The 19,147-nt window shown below is 42.3% G+C and overlaps 1 protein-coding gene across 2 annotated transcripts in view; it reads right to left on the bottom strand.

Annotated features, from left to right (window-relative positions):
* LOC115584158 (potassium voltage-gated channel subfamily D member 3-like) overlaps nt 1–17,187 on the bottom strand; it is a 95,417-nt gene extending 78,230 nt beyond the window's left edge. For both annotated transcript variants that reach the window (XM_030421593.1, XM_030421594.1), the window contains exons 1-2: nt 16,565–17,187; nt 14,289–15,455 (exon numbers count right to left, since the gene is read on the bottom strand). In XM_030421593.1, coding sequence (XP_030277453.1) covers nt 14,289–15,391 — 1,103 coding nt within the window. In that variant the 5' untranslated portion in view covers nt 15,392–15,455; nt 16,565–17,187. The remainder of the gene's footprint in view (nt 1–14,288; nt 15,456–16,564) is intronic.
* Between the last annotated feature and the right edge of the window lie 1,960 nt (nt 17,188–19,147).

Raw genomic sequence — 19,147 nt, 5'->3', positions numbered from 1 at the left:
ACTCCCCTCTTGAATACTGATGCCCTGTTTGCCTTTATTATAATAACAAACTCACAAACGTTGATTGCCTCTGCCGTCCAATCAGAAAGCTCATTTCACTTAATGGATCTCATCTCTCGCTTCATGAATGTTTGCGCGGAAATGCATCCACAGCATCACTTTCAGCTCTGATATTGCAGGGGGAAATGACACTTGATTCAAACTAATGAAAGAAGACCTACACTTTAGATTTTTAACATCTGTCGAACTCTAGCTGCATATAAATTGATATTTAAATGTGATGTGAAACAGGAAGCCATGAAAACTATATCCTAGAGCTGCAACATAGACTGGAACGGAAAACATAAATAAACATGCTTGTATTATACAGTGATGTCAGGGAGGCACCTCGGGCTGAGGTAGATGACACGCACTCACACACAGGCAGTGAACACATAAACTCATATTACAATTTTATGCTTTTTTGCTTTTATGTTAAACACTCTGGGATCATGCTTCATAAATGTTGGTGCTGGCAGGTGGCAAAGTTCATTAATATCATTATTTGATATCAGGTTGGATTTGTAAGACAAGAAGTTTCTTGTTTTCATTTGCGGTCAATCAACCTTGACTGTCCTTTCAGATACTGTAACAGTCTCCTGGTCTGTGCCCTCCCTCACAGCTCATTGAAGGTTATAAGTGTGTCTTCTTTACCTTTCTCTTGAGCCAGCTGTGCAGTGAGATAAGGGGCCGAGGATCTAAAAATATCCCACTCATTCGGGGGTACATAGCATGCCGTGTCATTCCAGGTTCTCCTCTGTGCCCTGATGCAAACATCTTGAGATAGCATGTTGGGAACTGTAGCAGATAGGATCACACCTTCCCTCTTCTTCCACTGGCTTACTTCCTTTTTTCCTTTTAACACCTGCCCACGCTCACTTCCTTTTTCTTTTTCACCTTCCGTCTAACAACTCTGCTTGCCTTTCTGTATTCTGCCTTTCCTCTGCCCCCATTTCCTCCCATTGTCAAGATATTTTTATATCATATCATCTTCTTTGCTTTTGTTCTCCCCGACGTCCCCTAAACCTGCATTTTGCATCATCTCCCTTGACTTTTTCCTCACTTTGTTGACCGTAGCGTGCCACATTCAATCAAACGCACCCATCCACACACACTAGGGACTGGGCACCAACAAAGATGGTTTTCCCCAACCCCTTATACTTACTAGATCCCGACTACATGCAAATATTCATTTCTTGTAATTGTAATTTGGGCAAGCAAGCATCTCCAAATCAATGACACTCTGTTTAATTTCAATTTACATCAATACACTTTTGTTTACTGAACAGGGATTAGTTTTGAGCTCTGTTTAATATTGAATCTGATAAACTTAACTCCGATAGAAATTCATTTTGGAATAAACTATACAACAAACCACCTCAAGTGCCTGGAACTGGATCATTTATGCCATTTCTTGCTTTTGGTGATAAGTCTTCCTCTCTTTTTTAAAACTAGAGACTATCTTGTGATGGAATGGCACCAGCCACAACACCTGTCAAGCACGCTCACGTTCCGGCCCATTACTAGTCAGTCGTTTAAATTATTACATGAGACCACAGCCATCTTCAAACATGACCTTTATACATTTATTTTGATCACAACAACCAACGCTTAAAGTTTCCTGACTGCATCATGCAGGGTTGTGATGCTGTCGTGTTGACGTTTTCACTAGACTGGATGGGGATGATTGAAACTGGGTTAGAGTGATTTACAACTTTAAACAAATGCGGGCCAGGGGCATAAAGTGGGTGGGCGCTTTCCCACTTCATTCCTCCCTAGGTCTGGCACCCTTGCTTGGACGACACCCATCTTAGAACAAGCCCTTCATTTCGATCTCAATTACACACCTGTAAAGTTATGTGGTTGTATCTTGCACGATTGTGACACCAATCACACTGACAATGACAGACGTAACACCTGGCAAAACACTCATCATCACTTCTGTGCTAGTTCCCACAACAAGCGGCGTCTCCAGGATCACATTTATCGCCAATTGCACCGGCAATGCCCAATTAACTGGTCTTGAGTCGGAAATTAGTCCCAGAATGTATTCACACACAGTACACACACACACACACACACACACACACACACACACGTTCGAGTCTCAATGCCACCGCCTCGAGGCACAGCAGCCTGCCACGACTCTCTAATGGCGAGATCAAACATGAGACTTGAGGATATTCCAGGTGTTTGTAAAGCCGGCGACTAAACAGTTATCACTTTATGCTACAACGGAGACAATTTTTTAAAAGCGACATGTTTAAAGGTGTTAAACGTGTCAATTTGTGGTTCCCTCAAGTAAAATGTTCTGTTGTCATCCGCTGCCAAAACACAGAGCAGCAGCCTCTCTCTCTCTCTCTCTCTCTCCCACTGTGTTTGATGTGGAAGGGAAGAAGAGAGATCAGAGCCGGTCACAGCTCTTGATTACAGCAGAACGCCGTCTTCAAGTAAGCTGACATGAAACTAAAACCCAACCCAGCTGCGCAAAATTTCGGAGGCTGCCAGTTTTCTTGCCACCAGTTTTGTTTATGCGACATAATTACAGTTAAATGGAACAACAATGTGCGATTGCGTTGAAATAACCCCAAAGACACTTCAATGCATATTAAGTTTTATTAATTCTGGCTCTGTGTCTTATTGCCAACATGTCTTATCTGTTTTATTTGTCGTATTCATCCTTTTTGTTGGGAGCTTTATCCTAGGCAATTTTTAATTGCTTGTTTTGGTTGCATAAGTCTGCGCATGTTAATTTTTATCATAAGCTCTTCTTTTAATGCTACAAAGCAGAGGAATCGCTGTCAGAAAGCTGTCATGTGAAGACGACATTAGCACGTACTGCGCAGCGCTGCATGAATCTGCTGGTGTTTACCGAGAGTCAAGTATAAAAAAAACAATCATTATACCTTGCTGGCAGAAGGAGAGTCGTGGACAATTAGAGGCTAGAAAAGGCAAAAAGAGATGAAAGAAAAAACATGAAAGAAAAAAAAATTGGTGTCCAGTGACAGCAGGAAACGAGAGTAAACAGTTTGTCCTTTTCAAGCTGGATTGCTCTGAAGATGGATAAAGGATTTCTCGGCAGTGCCAAGATTGCTTGATTTCAGATAACTGTGAACATAAAAGACTTAACTAAGTGAATTAAAAACTTCCCAAGTTATTACAGTGTGATGAAAATTATTATGGGGTCACATAAACTGTGAGGAAACAACTTCACAGAGGATCCACTGGAAAAATCTGTTCAGTAGCAAAAGCATCCGTTTAATCGCTTATTTCATCTAAATGATTTATACAAAATGCTACAGTAGTTTCAAATCTGCACTAATGTTTGGGTAATAACAATAAACTACATGACTGTGTAATGTTTACAATGTACTTTACTGCTTTATTTCAGACTTACTGATCTCATCAGCTCAACCCATATGTAATAACCAATAATAATCACAGATATCGCTGTATTGGCCTGTGTTGCCAAAAATGCATTGCTATGAAAAGCTTTATTTTTAGAGATTATAATAAAGAAAAAAAAAATCTAGGGTATTATATAATTATGTAATTCTCAGAGAAGCCTCAGTGTACTGGTGTCATTTTAGACAACAAAGCTTACTGTTAAACTGTAAAATATCCTACCTCCATTAGATATCCTTGTCAAATGTGTTGGCCAATACATTGAAATCAATTATTTTTTTTTTACTCCCTGATATCGGTGTCGCCATTTGCCCCAGAGTATCAGTAGGGCTCTTCTCATCAGTATCGTTTCCAGTCACAGCAGGCGGCTGTTGTTAGCGAAGAAGCTCTGATAGAATCACTGCATGTTGTCCTGACGAGCCCCAAACATCAGACGGATACTGTTAATGATTAACTAGTGAACACAGTGGAGTACTTAGCAGCTAAAAAGCTGGATATCTCCCTCGGGAGGTGGTGGAGACCAAAACAGAGATAAAGGGAGAATGAATATTGTGCTTAGATTTGCAAGGTGGCCAGAAACGCGATGTTGCTCTGTGTCTGCTGGAAATGTACACAGGCGGCTAACATGCTCACCATAAAAAACACAATATCGCATTTGAAATTGCTTTGTAAAACAGTGCAAAGCTACTGCTGCAGGCTGTATAATGCTTAAAAAGTAGCTCGATCGATCAAGGTCAGAAAGGTTTATACCTGATCCAAACGGCCTCACTGCATTTGCACTCCCTTCTGCACGTGCATACAGAAATACTAGCTCGAGAGAGAAGTCATAACCCCGGCTCATATTTCACCACTGCACAGCTGGCATTTCAGCTGGACTGAGGGGGTGTGATAGTCAGATTGTCGGTTGTGAAATGTTTAAGAAATGGTTGGACACAAATCCCCTAATCCTATGTTGGAGAGGTGTGGGAGGAGGGAGTTTCCAGAATTATTCAACTCTCTGAAAAGCTCTGATGGAAATTAAAAGCATAGTTTATATATATATATATATATATATATATATATATATATATATATATATATATATATATATATATATATATATATATATATATATGTATGTATATTATCATTGTTTTTTTTCATACTAGGATCATTCTGAAATTTTCATTTTTCATTTCATGTTGGAATGGGCTTTTTTACTCCTTTAATAAAATGTGTGAGTGGTACCAAGTCAACACCTCTCCGACACACCTGAAAAAAAACTGCTTTATGGCAACGAAAAGAGAATAACACCACTTTTGTGGTTCTCTAAGGGAGATTTTGCTGCAATGCATGAGCCTGAGAGGCTAGACTGAGGCCAGTATGTATGGTGAGATCTTTTTCGTTCCACAGATTTTCACGGGTTTTGATGGTTTGACAGGCGAGTGAGGGCAAACGTGATGGAGGATCGTGTTAAAGCAAGAAACAGCATTGAAGGCTTATCAGCCAATGTCTTGACTGCCGCTATATTGGAGGTTGGTGTTTGATAACTTAACCGCAACATAAAGTTCATTTGAAATGTGCATATGTTAACGGTGGTGGTGTGTGTGTGTGTGTGTTATGTTACCACACCAGCAAGAGAGAGAGAAAGAAACAGCTAGAAAGAGGAGAGGTCGTTAAGGTTCCCTAGCACCACTATCCCTTCCAAGTTTAATTCTTTTTAAATGAGTTTAGGTGTTAAATGAACCCGTGTTGGAGCTAAATTAAATTCCACAGCTATCATTAGAAAGGTTCCCATTAAAGAGCCTTGTGTTGGGAAATTGGCTCTAAGAGCATCCTGGCCCGATAAAGGCAGGAATATTTCTAATTTCCTACGAGCTGCACTCGTTTTGACCCCAAGGGGTTCAGCAAAGCCGGAAAATAGCCCATTAATTGTATCTGAAAGCAGGCTGCCATTGAAAAGCACCACAATGCGTAACCTTTGATGATTTTTGTGAAAGAACATTCCCGCAATCTACGCAGCTCCACATTCCAGTTCGGTTTGTGAGCATGGCCCCAAAGATCCTGAATTATTAACAAAACAATGTACGTCACTGCAGAATTAATTGGCCGTCCAAACTCCTGCAAAATATCCAGCATACAAACACGAGTGCGTTATACAATTATTAAGACATAAATCAAAAGGCTAAAAACTAAACAACAATCGCGCACAATGAGATCGAAAAAAGGTGCTTTACATAGGACATTGTGTGCCGTCAAATCTAAAGTACTCAAACAGACTATTGATGACTCCCAACACGAGACGCTTTGTTCGACCTAGTGTTAATTAATCTCTTTGCATAGAGCAGGGTGCCGAGCTGAGAACAGTTAAGAAAATCTTTCATCTTAACCAGGCCTGAGATTATTATTCCTGTCTTTGCTGTCACAAAAACTCACAACAACAGTGGTCGAGTGAGACAATTAACCTTTTTGAAATCTTCTAATACATTCATGAGGAAGCTTATCGGTTGTCGAAAGACGGCTGTTTACAGAAGATCAAACCAAACGACAGCAGTGTTCATGAAAAAAAAAGAAGACAAATGGTTTGTCAACTGACAGAAAATGACACAGCAATGATTCTAATAATCAATGTATCACTCAAGCCTGAGGCCAAACATGAGCTGGTTCCAGCTTGTCAAATAGAAAGCTTGCTGCTTTTGGTGTTTCAGTTTAGATAACTTTGTTTTTAGGACTGTCTTTTAACAAACTAAAAATATAGCCGAGCAGTTGTATGCGTCCGCAAACCAGTCAAGATGCAGATTAATGCTGACAGATAAATAATTTTTCATCACGATTTGACCATGCAGAATAAACACATTGCAAAAAAACTTCCTGAAATGCAACAAATTCACAAAGTTATTTTATTTACACGCACCACGCATTCGCACTGAGAATGCGAACATTTGACCTATCAGATGGAGCCCTGGACGCATGGGCTGTGCTTTCACAACATCTGGCCTATCAGATGAAGCACCAACTAGCCGCCAGCTACCCTTGACTGCAAGGGTGGTTAGCGCAATGGCTGAGGAAGGAGAGAGGAGCGAGTACTGATGACATTAATATTTGCTGAAGTAAGTCACATCATCCCTGATAGCGCACACTGACATTGTGCAGTCCTCATCAGGTTTACAGTGATTTTGACTTTTGCCCACCAAAATCTAGCTCGTCCTTGAGTCCAAATGGATGTTTACAGTATGTCCAATTTTGCAGAAATTCCCTCCCTGAGATATTGCATTCGCGAAAATGTGTACAGATCATCAACTACAACCCCCAACGCAATCGCATGAATAAATCAATCAATCAATCAATCAGTCAATCAATACCTTTATTTGTCCCCAGTGGGGCAATTTGTTTCACAATGCTGGCAATGTATGTTTCTGCGAACTGTATTTTAAAACTTCAACTTGCTTTCAGTTGCCTCCTGACATTTTATTTTCAATTCAATGTTATGACAACACTGTTCTCGCGGCCTGGTTAGGTTTAGTTATGAAAAGATCATTGATGGCTTAAAAGACCTGCTTTGGTTGTCGCAAACACCACTGGAAATTGTCCTGGGGTCTAATCAAAATACCCACTGGTGTCGAATGTTGAAACACAGGTCCCTCCACCTTCATCTCCATCCCCTGCACCTCCTAATTAAAAGTCAGGTCATAAACATCTAATGCGAATGTGATTCTGCACCTTTTATAAAAATGTGGATATTCAAGTAGGACTGATGGTGCAAATGTGAACGTATCAGTGGTGTCAACGTTAATTTCACACATTTTATTCTGGCAACTGGGCCACAGCTGTCCCTGAGGAAGAAACATGGTGAAGTCACCCTAAGCTCAAGGCCATTTTTTCATTTTTATGTGGAGCATTGATGAATAATCGGCAAAATGATGAAGAGCCGCATTACTTCAAGACAAACTTGGACGAGGGTCTGCTTGGTCAACAAGTCTGGCTTAATCATATGACACGTCCTCGTAAAATCTTGCAAAGTTTCTCCAAGAACTCACAAGAAATGACAACAACACTAAACTGCTTCCTGCTTTATCCCCGTTGAACAACACTCATGCACAAAACACTGACTTTTCGATTCAGTGTGTGAAACTTTTAGTGCAATTTAGACACTCAAAGTCAAAATTCTAGGCATTATTACAAATGTTGCTCGTAAAAACTTAACACTTAGCACCTAAATTACAGACAAATCTCAGCCATTTGCCAAAATGACTGATGGTGTTTTGACCTCTTGATTATACAACACCGTCTGCGTAAGTCATTCACTGTGGGACCCCATTGGACAAAGCGCATATGTCAGAATGAACACCATGCGAACTGTTGTGGCAAGGGATGTATACTGATAAGGATTTAGCGTTTCCGATGCTTTATCGATTCCTGTTTATCGATCCGTTTTTTTATCGATTCTCTTGTCGATTCCCAAATAGGCTGAAAAACAAGTAGTAAATGAGTACAGAAAAGAATACAACCTGGTTTATTAACATTAATATATAATATAAGCTTGTGTGTGTTTTTGTTTAACGTCATCGCAAATGTGCGAGTAGGGTGCGTTTGTTTAGTTAGCGATTCCAAAGAATCATTTGACTCAGAACCGGTTCCCAAACAAAACCGTTTGACGATGCATCACGTGTGTGTGTGTGTATGACAGTGTAGTTTATCAATGTGGACACTATAACAAAACTTAAGCGACAGTCAGAGAAAGTAAGTTTTGTTCGGCCTTTCCCTGACACTTATTTCTCCTTTTGACCAGCCCTTCAGAGTTCATGCAAACTCGAAACCCCAACTCATCTGACCTCTCTCTTCCTGCCTCTGGCCCCTAGGCCCGTCCACATCGTCTAATAGAGATGTCGAGCAGAGAACGCAGAGGGGAGTGAGCTAAAAGTCTCTCTGAAGAAAGAAGCAGATTATATATAGCCACTGATTAAGGCAGAGATGGGAACATGACCTACATGCATAACAACATTTTCTCTCACTTTCTGCTACGGAACAAGCCTCCGTCCAGGACCAGGACTCTACAACTGGGAGAATCACTCTAATTATAACACCAGAGTCAGATTCCAATGCACACCTCATTAATATTTCTCTCATTATTGGGTTAATAATGTTTTTCAGAGGCGTGGGAGACTTGGGGGATTCGGAGGCGCGCCAGCAAAACCTTTGCTTCCAGCGCACCTGTCACGCAGGTAAAAACGGCCACTCTCATCCATTGTGCCCGTATCATGTATCAGATTATGGTTGAAACAGATAACTCCCTTTCACACACAGAGCCTGTGTTCTCAAAATAGCTGTTCCCCTGGGAGACTCATGGGGGGATGAGGGGAGGAAGAGGGGGAGAAAGATAAGTTAGGGAGAGAAAGAGAGGAGGAGGAAGAGGAGGAGAGAGAGAGAGGGAGAAAGCGAGAGAGGGCTTTCTCCTTCCTCATCAATCTTTTGGATCGTGTCCCAGTGATGCCAATGACTGTGTATCCGGGCCGGCTCCAGCAGCGACGAGCGCCGCAGGGAGCGGACCTCGCTGAGATTCAATCCAGATCCTTTTACCAGCCACCTGAGGTTGATTTAACACCCCCTGTTCCTGGACAGTGAAAGAGGCTGATTATATAGCCAGTCAGTCCCTTTTCCCCCTCGTCTCACTCAGCTCCAGCCCATTACCAAGAACTGCTGCGCTGCACTGTCTGGGCTCACGCAGACGTGGAGAGGACGCATCGAGGCAGGTCATAAAGGCGAGACAAGATCAAAGGCAATAACTGTGTGTGTGTGTGTGTGTGTGTGTGTGTGTGTGTGTGTGCGCGTGCATGTGTGGTTCTGTGCAAATGAAACACCGTGCGAATGTATATGTCCTCTTTGGGAATATATATCCATCTAATCAAAACGTTGACAGGCTTGACAGTCAGCTGTCAGCGACAGAACTTTTCACAATCTGTTTACATTTTTCTTGTCTGATTACAATCCTCCATCCTCAGGCTTTGCAAATGCATTCACCCAGAGTTAACGTGTGTGTCGTTTTGTTTGTGAATCTGTGCATTTCTGCCAGAGGCAACGTTTGGACATAAATTATGGACCACACACTCATTCAGTGGGGATGGTTTGTTTAACTGAGCTGAGGAGATGAAGTCTCAATAGAAGAAAACCTTTTCTAATGCAATTAATTTGGATCTGCCTGGCCAAATTTCGAGGCCGATACTCAGCCTTTTTCCAATTATCAGTACACACACACACACACACACACACACACACACACACACACACACATAATCATGCACACACGTAACCAAATGAATTGCCCATACAGATTTGTCCTCTTGATTCAAAGAGACTACTTTAGAAAAAAGCAGAAGTCTTGGTTATTTGCTTCACTCCATCCACTGTAGCTTTGACGTTCGTCCCCCGTGGCTTTTTATTATTTGATTATTTGACATATGTGTTATCGGTGACCTAATCACCTGTGCATATGTCCGTTTAGCAGGTGAAGCGATCGACAGGCGACGGCCAGGAGGGAACACCAAGCCGTGTGAAAGGCTGCCGGCTGGCTGTTCACTTCCAGCTCTAATTACGCACAGATTAGCCCCTCTTACTGCACATTATAGAACCTGTAGGAGGTCGGGGGTGCACATACTGTACTGGCAACAGTATCTGAACATATTTCATTCTCACCTACTTACTTTGTTTTGTTTGTGTGGGTTGTGAGTTCCTGCAGAACAAAGACTGCATTATACCTGTTTGTTTTTATAAGTCTTTTTTTTTTTTTTTTAAATCTAAGTTTGTGGGGGGACGAGTCCATGTTTTGGTTATTTTCATCAAAGAAGGTTACAGCGCACGGTGATACAAACAGCGGAATACAAACAGTGGAATACAGTGCAGTTTTTAAACACTGTTGATGTCAAAATATCCTTATTGCATTCTCTGTGTTGCTCAAATCCTAAAATGAATTAATTTCGTGGAAAAATCTGGCTTTTCTTTGTTCATCTCCTTGATACTCTGGGACTCTCAAGTAAAATCTGGTTTGAAAAAATGTTTGTCTGCGAAGAGTGCAGGAAAGCCTGAACCTACACTATGTATTCTCTTAGATTTGTTTTTGGATTTTAGATCGCTGAGCCGAAATACATGCAATTTTTTTTGGCTGCACATCTAAACATTCACATGACACGGGCCTTGAACATGCACCACGCAATAGTTTTCCCTGATTGCAGAGGACCGTCCTTGGTTAGGGATGAGGCTCACTATTGTCAGAGCTGTAGATAGACTCTCGCTGCTGCTTCCTATTGTGTGTCGGACATAATGGCTCCACACTCAAGCTCATTGTTCAGGGTTCACAATTTACATAATGCTTTCACCTTGGCATTTCTATCCTTTTTAACGTGTGGTAAAAAAGGCCCTCATATTACACACACACACACACACAAACACGCACACATAAATACATATATCTATATAGATACAGAAACATTGCGGCACAGGTAAGGTCAGGCATCCTTTTCAGCCCTCACTGGGTAGAGAGACTAATATCAGGGGATCATACTTGACTTTTCATTTAGTTTCCATTTCCTTATTTGTCAAATGGCAAAACATTGACACACTGACCGTAATCGGTAGATGTTTCTCCACAGTTCATCATTCTGAAGGATAGAAGGATTCATGTCTGCCAGCAGGATTAACACCCCTCAACAGGGAAACTGAACGTCCTTGCTTCTCAATAAGCCACAAGGTTGCATCATTAGGTATCTTTCTAAGGGTCAAATGAGGTGCAGCCAACACTTCGGCTGTCAAGTATTATTAGTTCCTGAGCAGATGAGTCGCAGCAATAAACACTGCAGAAAACAGAGGACTTCTGACATGATATGAGCAGGTTTCAAGGCTCTCAATCTTTTGCCTGATTCTGAGAGGTATATCTGTAAGAAAAATATCTACATTTTAAACCTCGTTAAATCTGACGAATTGGAAATGCAGAAATGGAAATTGGAAAATCAACTATCTTACCGACACTGACATTTTCGGATTGGAGGTGGACCCGACCTCCAATCCCAAAGCATCAGTGTTTGACAAGCTGAGAAAGAGACTCAAAAAAAACAACTATCTTACCGACAGGGGCTTTAATGTTTTTGGGGAAATATATGTCCTCATAAATCGTTAAAGTATAGCTTCCCATTTTCAAGTCTGTTTTAAAGTCGGCAATTCAAACCCACTGTTGTAATGGTGGATGTATGTGTGTATGATTACGAGAACTGTTCCTACTCCTGTGGCTGGTCAGGGGACGGGCGGTTCGATCTGCAGATCCTACGGCTGCATGTCTGAGTATCCCTGAGGAAGCTACTGAACCTCAAATTGCTCCTGTTGAGCAGATTGGAACGCGACTATGTGAATGGTTGAATGTCAACAGGGTCTGTTTTTCTTTATGATAATCAGGGTTCGTACACATTTTTCAAGGTCAAATTCAAGCACTTTTAAGGGTAATTTACAAAATTTTCCAGCACCTTATCGCTGGGGTAAAATACATATCTACAGGAATATACTCATGATTATTTTTTTCACTTCTTATCACAATTATTTACATTGTATTACGCTGTCAACATCTAAAATGATGTTTCATAATAGCAAAAACTTTAGAAGTTAAAGGAGAACAAAGTTTTATCCAAAAAAGGGAAGCTACTTGGCGTTCTTCAGGTACACTTGCACCCAGACAAAGAGAGACCTGAGAGCACCCTGTAATTTTCTTTTTTGACATAAACTTTTTATAAGTTTGCTTATTCATCAAAGTTTAATATTGAACGTGTAATCAGTCCAAATTGCATCAAAGTCTCCTTCTCCTCAGCCATCCTTCTCTATTGCTATCAGGCTGCATGTGTGATGATACACACACACAGATTTTGTTTCTCCTTGTAATAAGCAAATTATCCAGTCTGATCCCAATGTAGCCAAGACACAGAGTTATAATGTCAAGCACTTTCAAGCACTTAAACTAAAATCCAAACACTTTTCAGACCTTGAAAACACAACATTGAAATTCAAGCACTTTCAAGGATTTCAAGCACCCGTATGAACCCTGGATCATGAACTTGGTAATGAGTATCAATATTTTTCAAGATATTGTATCGAAGTTTGAAATTCCAGCACTGTGACAACACTAGTCAGTTGACAGGAAACAATGTGTACACAAACAATGCTCTAAATGCTTATGTTCGTGTGTTGTGTCGAGCCTTCTTAGTGTTTTAAAAATAAAAAAATGTTGATGCTAACATAGTATTTGCCCCTAGCACTCCATTGAAAATGATTTTGACCTGAAAACGAAAATATGGTCAATCTCAAAAGTTTTTATGCAACCCTGTTTTGTGTAATGACAAATAAATGACTTTGAAACTCATATTAAATCATGACACCGGTTAACAGATTCCTTTGAAAAAGTAAACAATCGTTGGTTACAGCTCTTAACTGTAACTTTTTGAGGATATCAACTTATTGTATCTAACTCAGACTGCTGAAGCCTCTACTTTCAGCTGAACTGTGGATTTAAATCATCTTATACGGAAATCATATACTTGCACTAGTAGCACCTTTAATGTGCATATCAGAATTTGGGTCAGACTAGAAATGTGAACCCATCCTTTAACGCGTCTCTTATTTGATCACACTGACAGTCATTTATCCTCAGATATGGATTTGTGCATTTTTGCCAGTAATGCATTTGCATATGCAGCATTATCTACAAAGAGAGCAGGGCAGAGAAACAGATTTTTTTTTTTAAGAAACTCATAACTATTCTTCCACTGTTCCATCCTAATAGAGCACTTCACTCAGCCAAACTCCAGGAACACTTTTCAAGTTCACCCTGCCATTCACGGCCCTGAATCTCGGCGAGCTCGTGTGGAAGATTAAGAGCAGAGTGGAATCATAATAAAGGTGACAGAGGATCTCTCATGGGATGCCTCGCTTCCGGGCACACAGCAGAGGGATCTGACTTTGTAATGCTGTTAAATGAATTCCTCACAAGGCGTTTTTATACTGAACGCTTTGGCCATCAATACGCTGCTTCTGGTGTGGTTTCAGTATGGGAGAAAAGAAGTGCAGAAAGTGTGTGCAGGGAATCTTTTTGCCTCAGCCAAACGAAATCAAACTGAAACACCGCTCCTTAAAAAAAGTGGCAGGGAGTCGTGACATCTGAAATATCACAAGGTTGCAGAGGTGGAAAAATGATCAAGATGTATTATTTTATTGGACAGTTATGATTTGGCTGATTAATCATAACCGTTTCCAACATCAGTATCATTTTAATCATAGTGGCTCGGTCGCGCGCTACATGTTGGGTCAAGCTGCAGGTTGTGCATCATTTTCTGAAAAGGCTAAAATTGGAAAAGGGAATTGTTTTATTTTCGAAAGCGAGAGCATCAGTCGAGTCCAACCTGTGTAGCATCGGGGCATCTTTTCAATACAGTAGATGTGTGTTTTCACCCGCTGTCTCTTTATCTGTGCTGCCCTAAGTGAGGCAAACAAAATGTCACGAGTGTGTTTGTGCTGGTAGATAAATGCTACGCTGCCCGCCCTTACTCACACTGGCAGCCTCAAAAACGCCTCAGCAATGGGGGCAGGCTGTTTTAATGCTCATTTGAAATTCAAAGTGCTTTTTTTTTTTTTTTTTTTTTTTCATAAATTATTAGATTTATTAAAAATATCCACACACAAAAAAAAAACATCTTGTGCATTCATTAAAATCGTCAACAACTGTTTTGCTTTAAATACAGTACAGCAGGCAACAACGTAAAGGATGCCCACACATGTGTCTGAATGTATTTACCTGTGTGTCTGTGTACGTGGGTGTGCACATGTCTATAACTTACCCCAGCGTTGTCATGGTGACAATAGTGTACCAGAAGGAAGCTGGGATGCTGGTGAACTTGCTGGAGCTGGAGCCCTTCTCGGCGTAGAACATGACCGTGGCGAAGATGATGATGGCCATGGTGAGCGAAAAGAGGAGGAAGCCCAGCTCTGAAGCACAGCTCTTGAGTGTATAACCCAGGATCCGCAGGCCCTGCGAGTGGCGGGAGAACTTGAAGATGCGAAACACTCGAAACACGCGCAGCGTCACGAAGGCGCCGCTCACGTCCTCGTTGTTGGTCATCACCAGGCCGATGTAGTACGGCAAGATGGCCACCACGTCGATGATGCTCATCACTGAGCGCATGAAGCGGTAGCGGCTGGGCGCGGCGAACAGGCGCAACAGGTACTCCACTGTGAATATCATGACACAGGCGGTGTCCATGCAGAAGAACGCCACCGTGTAGCGTTCACCGCATGGCATGTCTTTCTGGTTGGCGGTGGATCCGCAGGGCACCGTCTCCACCACATTGGTGATGACTGAGATGGCAATGAAGAAACCTGTGACATAGTAGAAGACCAGGGCCATGGTGGAGGTGTGGGGGTTCTCGAAGGCCCGCCACATGGTCTCCCTGAAGTTCATGTTGGGCAACTTCTGGTCCTTGTTCTCCTCCTGGTCATCCTGCAGCCGCTCTAAATTCTCCCTCTTTCTGTCCTTGTACTCTTCGTAGCAGCAGTCACCGATGATCTCAGGGATGATGCCGAAGAAGGTCAACTCCTCGTCGTAGGCCGAGATGCACTCGTGGCGGGGGTAGTGGAGCTTCCCTGTTCGGTAGAAGTTGAGGATGCTCCTGAAGGCGTCAGGGTCCCGGTCGAAGAAGTACTCCTTGCTTTCCTCGTTGTAAAAGAAGTCTTTTTCAGAGCTGCCCAGCAGGGTGTCAGGGTAGCGGTCCAGAGTGGTCCTCCAGGTCTGAAAACGACGGCCGCTGACATTGAGGATGATCAGCTCGTCCTGTCTCTTGCTGTTGTCTCTTGGTGCAATGGGCATGGGGCAGTTGGCGACAGGCATCCAGCCAATGGCTGCTGCCCGGGCAAAAGGGAGCCACGCTGCTACTCCTGAAGCCATTGTGAAGATGCAGTCTTTAAAACAGTCCTCCTCACCTTTAGAGTCGCTTTAGAGCAAATGGCATCTGAGGGATTAAAACAAAGAGAACACAGCTGAAAATGACAGCAAACCAAATGATCAACCAAAATATCAGCGTTGGTATCAAAGCAGCATGAAGCTTGTGACATTTGGAGTCCCAAATGAGTTTTCGACTCTATTTAATTTCCAGTCACGCTGCTCAGCATGATCTATCCAAAATACCATCCAGTTTTACGGAAAAAGCTTACTGGTGGCTGTGGCTCAAGGGTAGAGCCAATGTCTTATTATCGTAAGATCACTCATTCGATTCCCCTGGTCTGCATGTCAAAGTGTCCTTGGGCAAGACACTGAACCCTAAAAACTGCTCCTGATGTGCTGGTCGGCACCTTGCGTGGCAGCCACCTCCATCAGTGTATGAATGTATGAATAACTGTAAGTTGCTTTGGACAAAAGCACCTGCTAAATGTAAAAATTTGATTTATATCAAACTCACGCACAATTTAATATCCCACAAACCTCAGAGTAAAGTTTATAGTATCATCCATGATATCTACTGACACCTAAAGCCCACAACACTCTGCACACGCTGGCTGGCGTTGAGCTGCACTTGTGAACCAAACCACATCAATTATTGGTACATAAACCCACATTTGCTGAGGATTAAATGCCCAGTGACCACATCAGGCAGTTAGCTGGTTGAACTGACAGCAGCAGCAGCATTAGTCAGGACACAAAGAGAACCACAAAGCAATCTGTCCTGAGCAGCTTCATTAAGCGCTGACTGTCAGCACTGACACAAACCTGTTGAATCAGAATAAGGAGGCAGCTGCTCCAGATTCACCACATCACATGCTTTACTACACAATTTAACGGTGGTTTTATTTGAAATTGAAAACATTAACGACCTCAAATTGTTTCAGAATTTACCTTTATCACCTGGTCAGTTCATTTATAGAAGTGATCTGCATTTTTTTTCCCCAAACATACTTTATTCTAAAGGTGACTCAGCACACATTTTGAACACTACACATTGTTTTTTTTTTTCATGCATGTGGCTGACTAATACGAAATGCATTTTTTCACCAAACATATGCTCTCATCCCATCACACAAAAACGGAGAGAATAAACATCATGTAGTAAAAACAACCACTCACCGATAAAATTGGAGGAGGGGACACAATCCCAACTCTTCTAAAAACAGAAGAGGACTTTTCTGCAGAGACGGAGTCCTCAGACACAAGTGAGACCAGCAGGGCTCGGATCCATCAAGCGGGAGGAAGCAGCGAGCGGCACCTCTCCTCCTCCTCCTCCCCGTGGTCGGTCGACGGACTCCCGCACCGAGCAGAGCGCACAGCACGCGGCTGGTGGAGCGGTATGGAGCTCGTCTGTGGAACCACACAGAGACTCAAGAAGAAGAAGAAAAAGAATAAAGAAGAAGAAGAGGCTGGTCTGTTGTGGACGTCCTCTTGACTGTTTTTTTTTCTTTACATCCTGGCTCTCTTCTCTTTCCCCTCGTCTGTGTTTGGAAAGTGGAATGTGATGGAGAGGCGCAGCGCGCCTTCTTTTTCTCCAGCGCAAAGTACAATGCGTGTCTCTCTCACCGTGCCAGCTCTGTCATCAGCCCTCCTTCCCTCTGCCTCGCTTCACCATCATATTTGACAGACCCACCCTGACACTGTGGCTACAGTCAATACTGTGGTCCTGTGTTGCTCACTTAAGCCAAAAAGCGCAATACCACTGTATGGCAATGGAAGGGAGGCATATACTCATAGTAGGAAGATTCCACTCCAATGACTACTTGGATATTATGAGTCAAGTGCCAGAAGGCTGAAGGATGAATGTCCTAACTTGTATGCTAACAAAACATGATATGATTTTAATATAACCATAATAAGCGTCTTGAGGGGCCCCGGGGCAAAAATTAGATGCTTGGCCCCCTATTGAGCCCCCATTCCTCCCTCCTCCTCCTCCTCCTCCTCCTCCATCCCTGCAAAATTACTTAACTTAAAAAGGTTAAGTGACCCAAATGCCACAATAAATGTATGTATGCAATTTGTAGATTGGTTTTAACATGACCATGTTAGGCTTCTTGAGGGGCCTGGGGCAAAAACATTGCTGCTGGCCCCCCTATTAACCCCCCATTCCTCCCACTATGTGCAACATGTACATTTTTTTCCAAGGTTAGAGTACCGAAATATTCAGAATAAAAAGGACTATTTTTGGTTTAGTAACCCAAACGGCAGAATAAATGCTGGCAATTTATGTTTCTGTAAACTGACTTTACTTTAAATGTCTTTATGTTCAAATATCTAACATATGTTGTCAAAACACAGTGCTGAAAAAGATCATGTTTTCTTAAGCATCAAGTAACTGCTTTTGTCACCCCAAACACAGCTGGAGGTGTCCCAAGGTCTGGTTAAAAACATCTGGCATTGTCGCCACAAGCGTAGTGGGAAGACTTCCTGCCAAAATTGTACAGTTTTTGTTGCTACAACCACGTTCGGAAAGCATCTCCTTAAAATATCCAGTGGTTTGTTGAAACACAGTGTCGAACTGCGGTCACAGGCTTCCCAGCCTTCATGCCTGTAACTCCACCAGCAAATTAGCAGCAGCTAGCATCTTCACACCAAAGCATTGAGCAACAAATTACTTACTTTCATGTTTGCCTGCAAACCGACAGCTTTCTGGCGATACTGGGGCTCCATGTAACTGCCCTTACAGTAGATTTAAGTCCATGCAACCATTTTCAGTTGTCAAGCAAGCTCATGTCAGGCTGTGATTACTCCGTCTTAAAGTGCCTTTACAATTTGACTCTTGTTACTCTGTGCTGCAATTCTGCTCCTGCAGTATGAAGCAGTTGTAATTGTAGTGTCGGTTTTCCCGCTACAGTAAGTACTGAAAACACGATACACCCTCAATAATTTAGAGACTGACCCCGGCAACTGTGACCGACATCCACAGACGACTTGTAATGTCGTGCTAATGATGCAAACCAGTTGTAATTTCTGCATTCTTGGCAAGACTCCTTGTCAAATTAAAGTTGATGAATGTGGGCACTGATACGCTAAGATTAACACGATCGGTTTTATTTCTGATAAAAAAAAGGCAAAACGACGGTGGAACACAGGTTTCAGGAATGTAATCTTTGTATTCCTGAACACTGTGTAATGCCGGTAACAATACACACATCACATGCTGTGCATATACAAAAAACCTACAGTCTATGCAGAATTCCGTGAGACATTTTTTTAGGGTTGCAATGGCAGAAGGGAAAAAGTGGCCACTTCAGTTCAGACTCATGTACCTAAGGCCAGTCAGGGGTAATGTAAAGTGTGGATTGAGTGGGTGATCAGTGTCATTTTCTCTGATTAGCGCTCTGCATGTCTCCGATGTGGATGTCTGAGAGGTGAGCTGTAGGGAGGATAATGACCGTCACCATGACGAAGAAGCAGGGTGAGCAGTACCACAGGATTATGCTTTTGTGGAGAAACAACAGGAAAAAGTGTCAAGACTTTCCTCACAACACGGAGTCCTCGCTGGATCTGTTAATGGCCAGCGATGGTGTGTCGGTCAGAGCTGATTAGGTACTTGAAGCTGTCGACCTGTTCAACTGTTTTTCTGTGGATGGAGTTTGGATTCAGTCCAGCACAACACTTGCTTAATGTAACAGGCTCGCTCTGCAATGCGGGGGTCGATGCTTGTTCCATTAAAAAAAAAAAAAAACAATGTTACTACCG

This window comes from Sparus aurata, chromosome 6 (assembly GCF_900880675.1).
Source record: "Sparus aurata chromosome 6, fSpaAur1.1, whole genome shotgun sequence".
NCBI classification, from domain to species: domain Eukaryota; kingdom Metazoa; phylum Chordata; class Actinopteri; order Spariformes; family Sparidae; genus Sparus; species Sparus aurata.
This window is presented reverse-complemented; position numbering and strand designations above follow the sequence as displayed.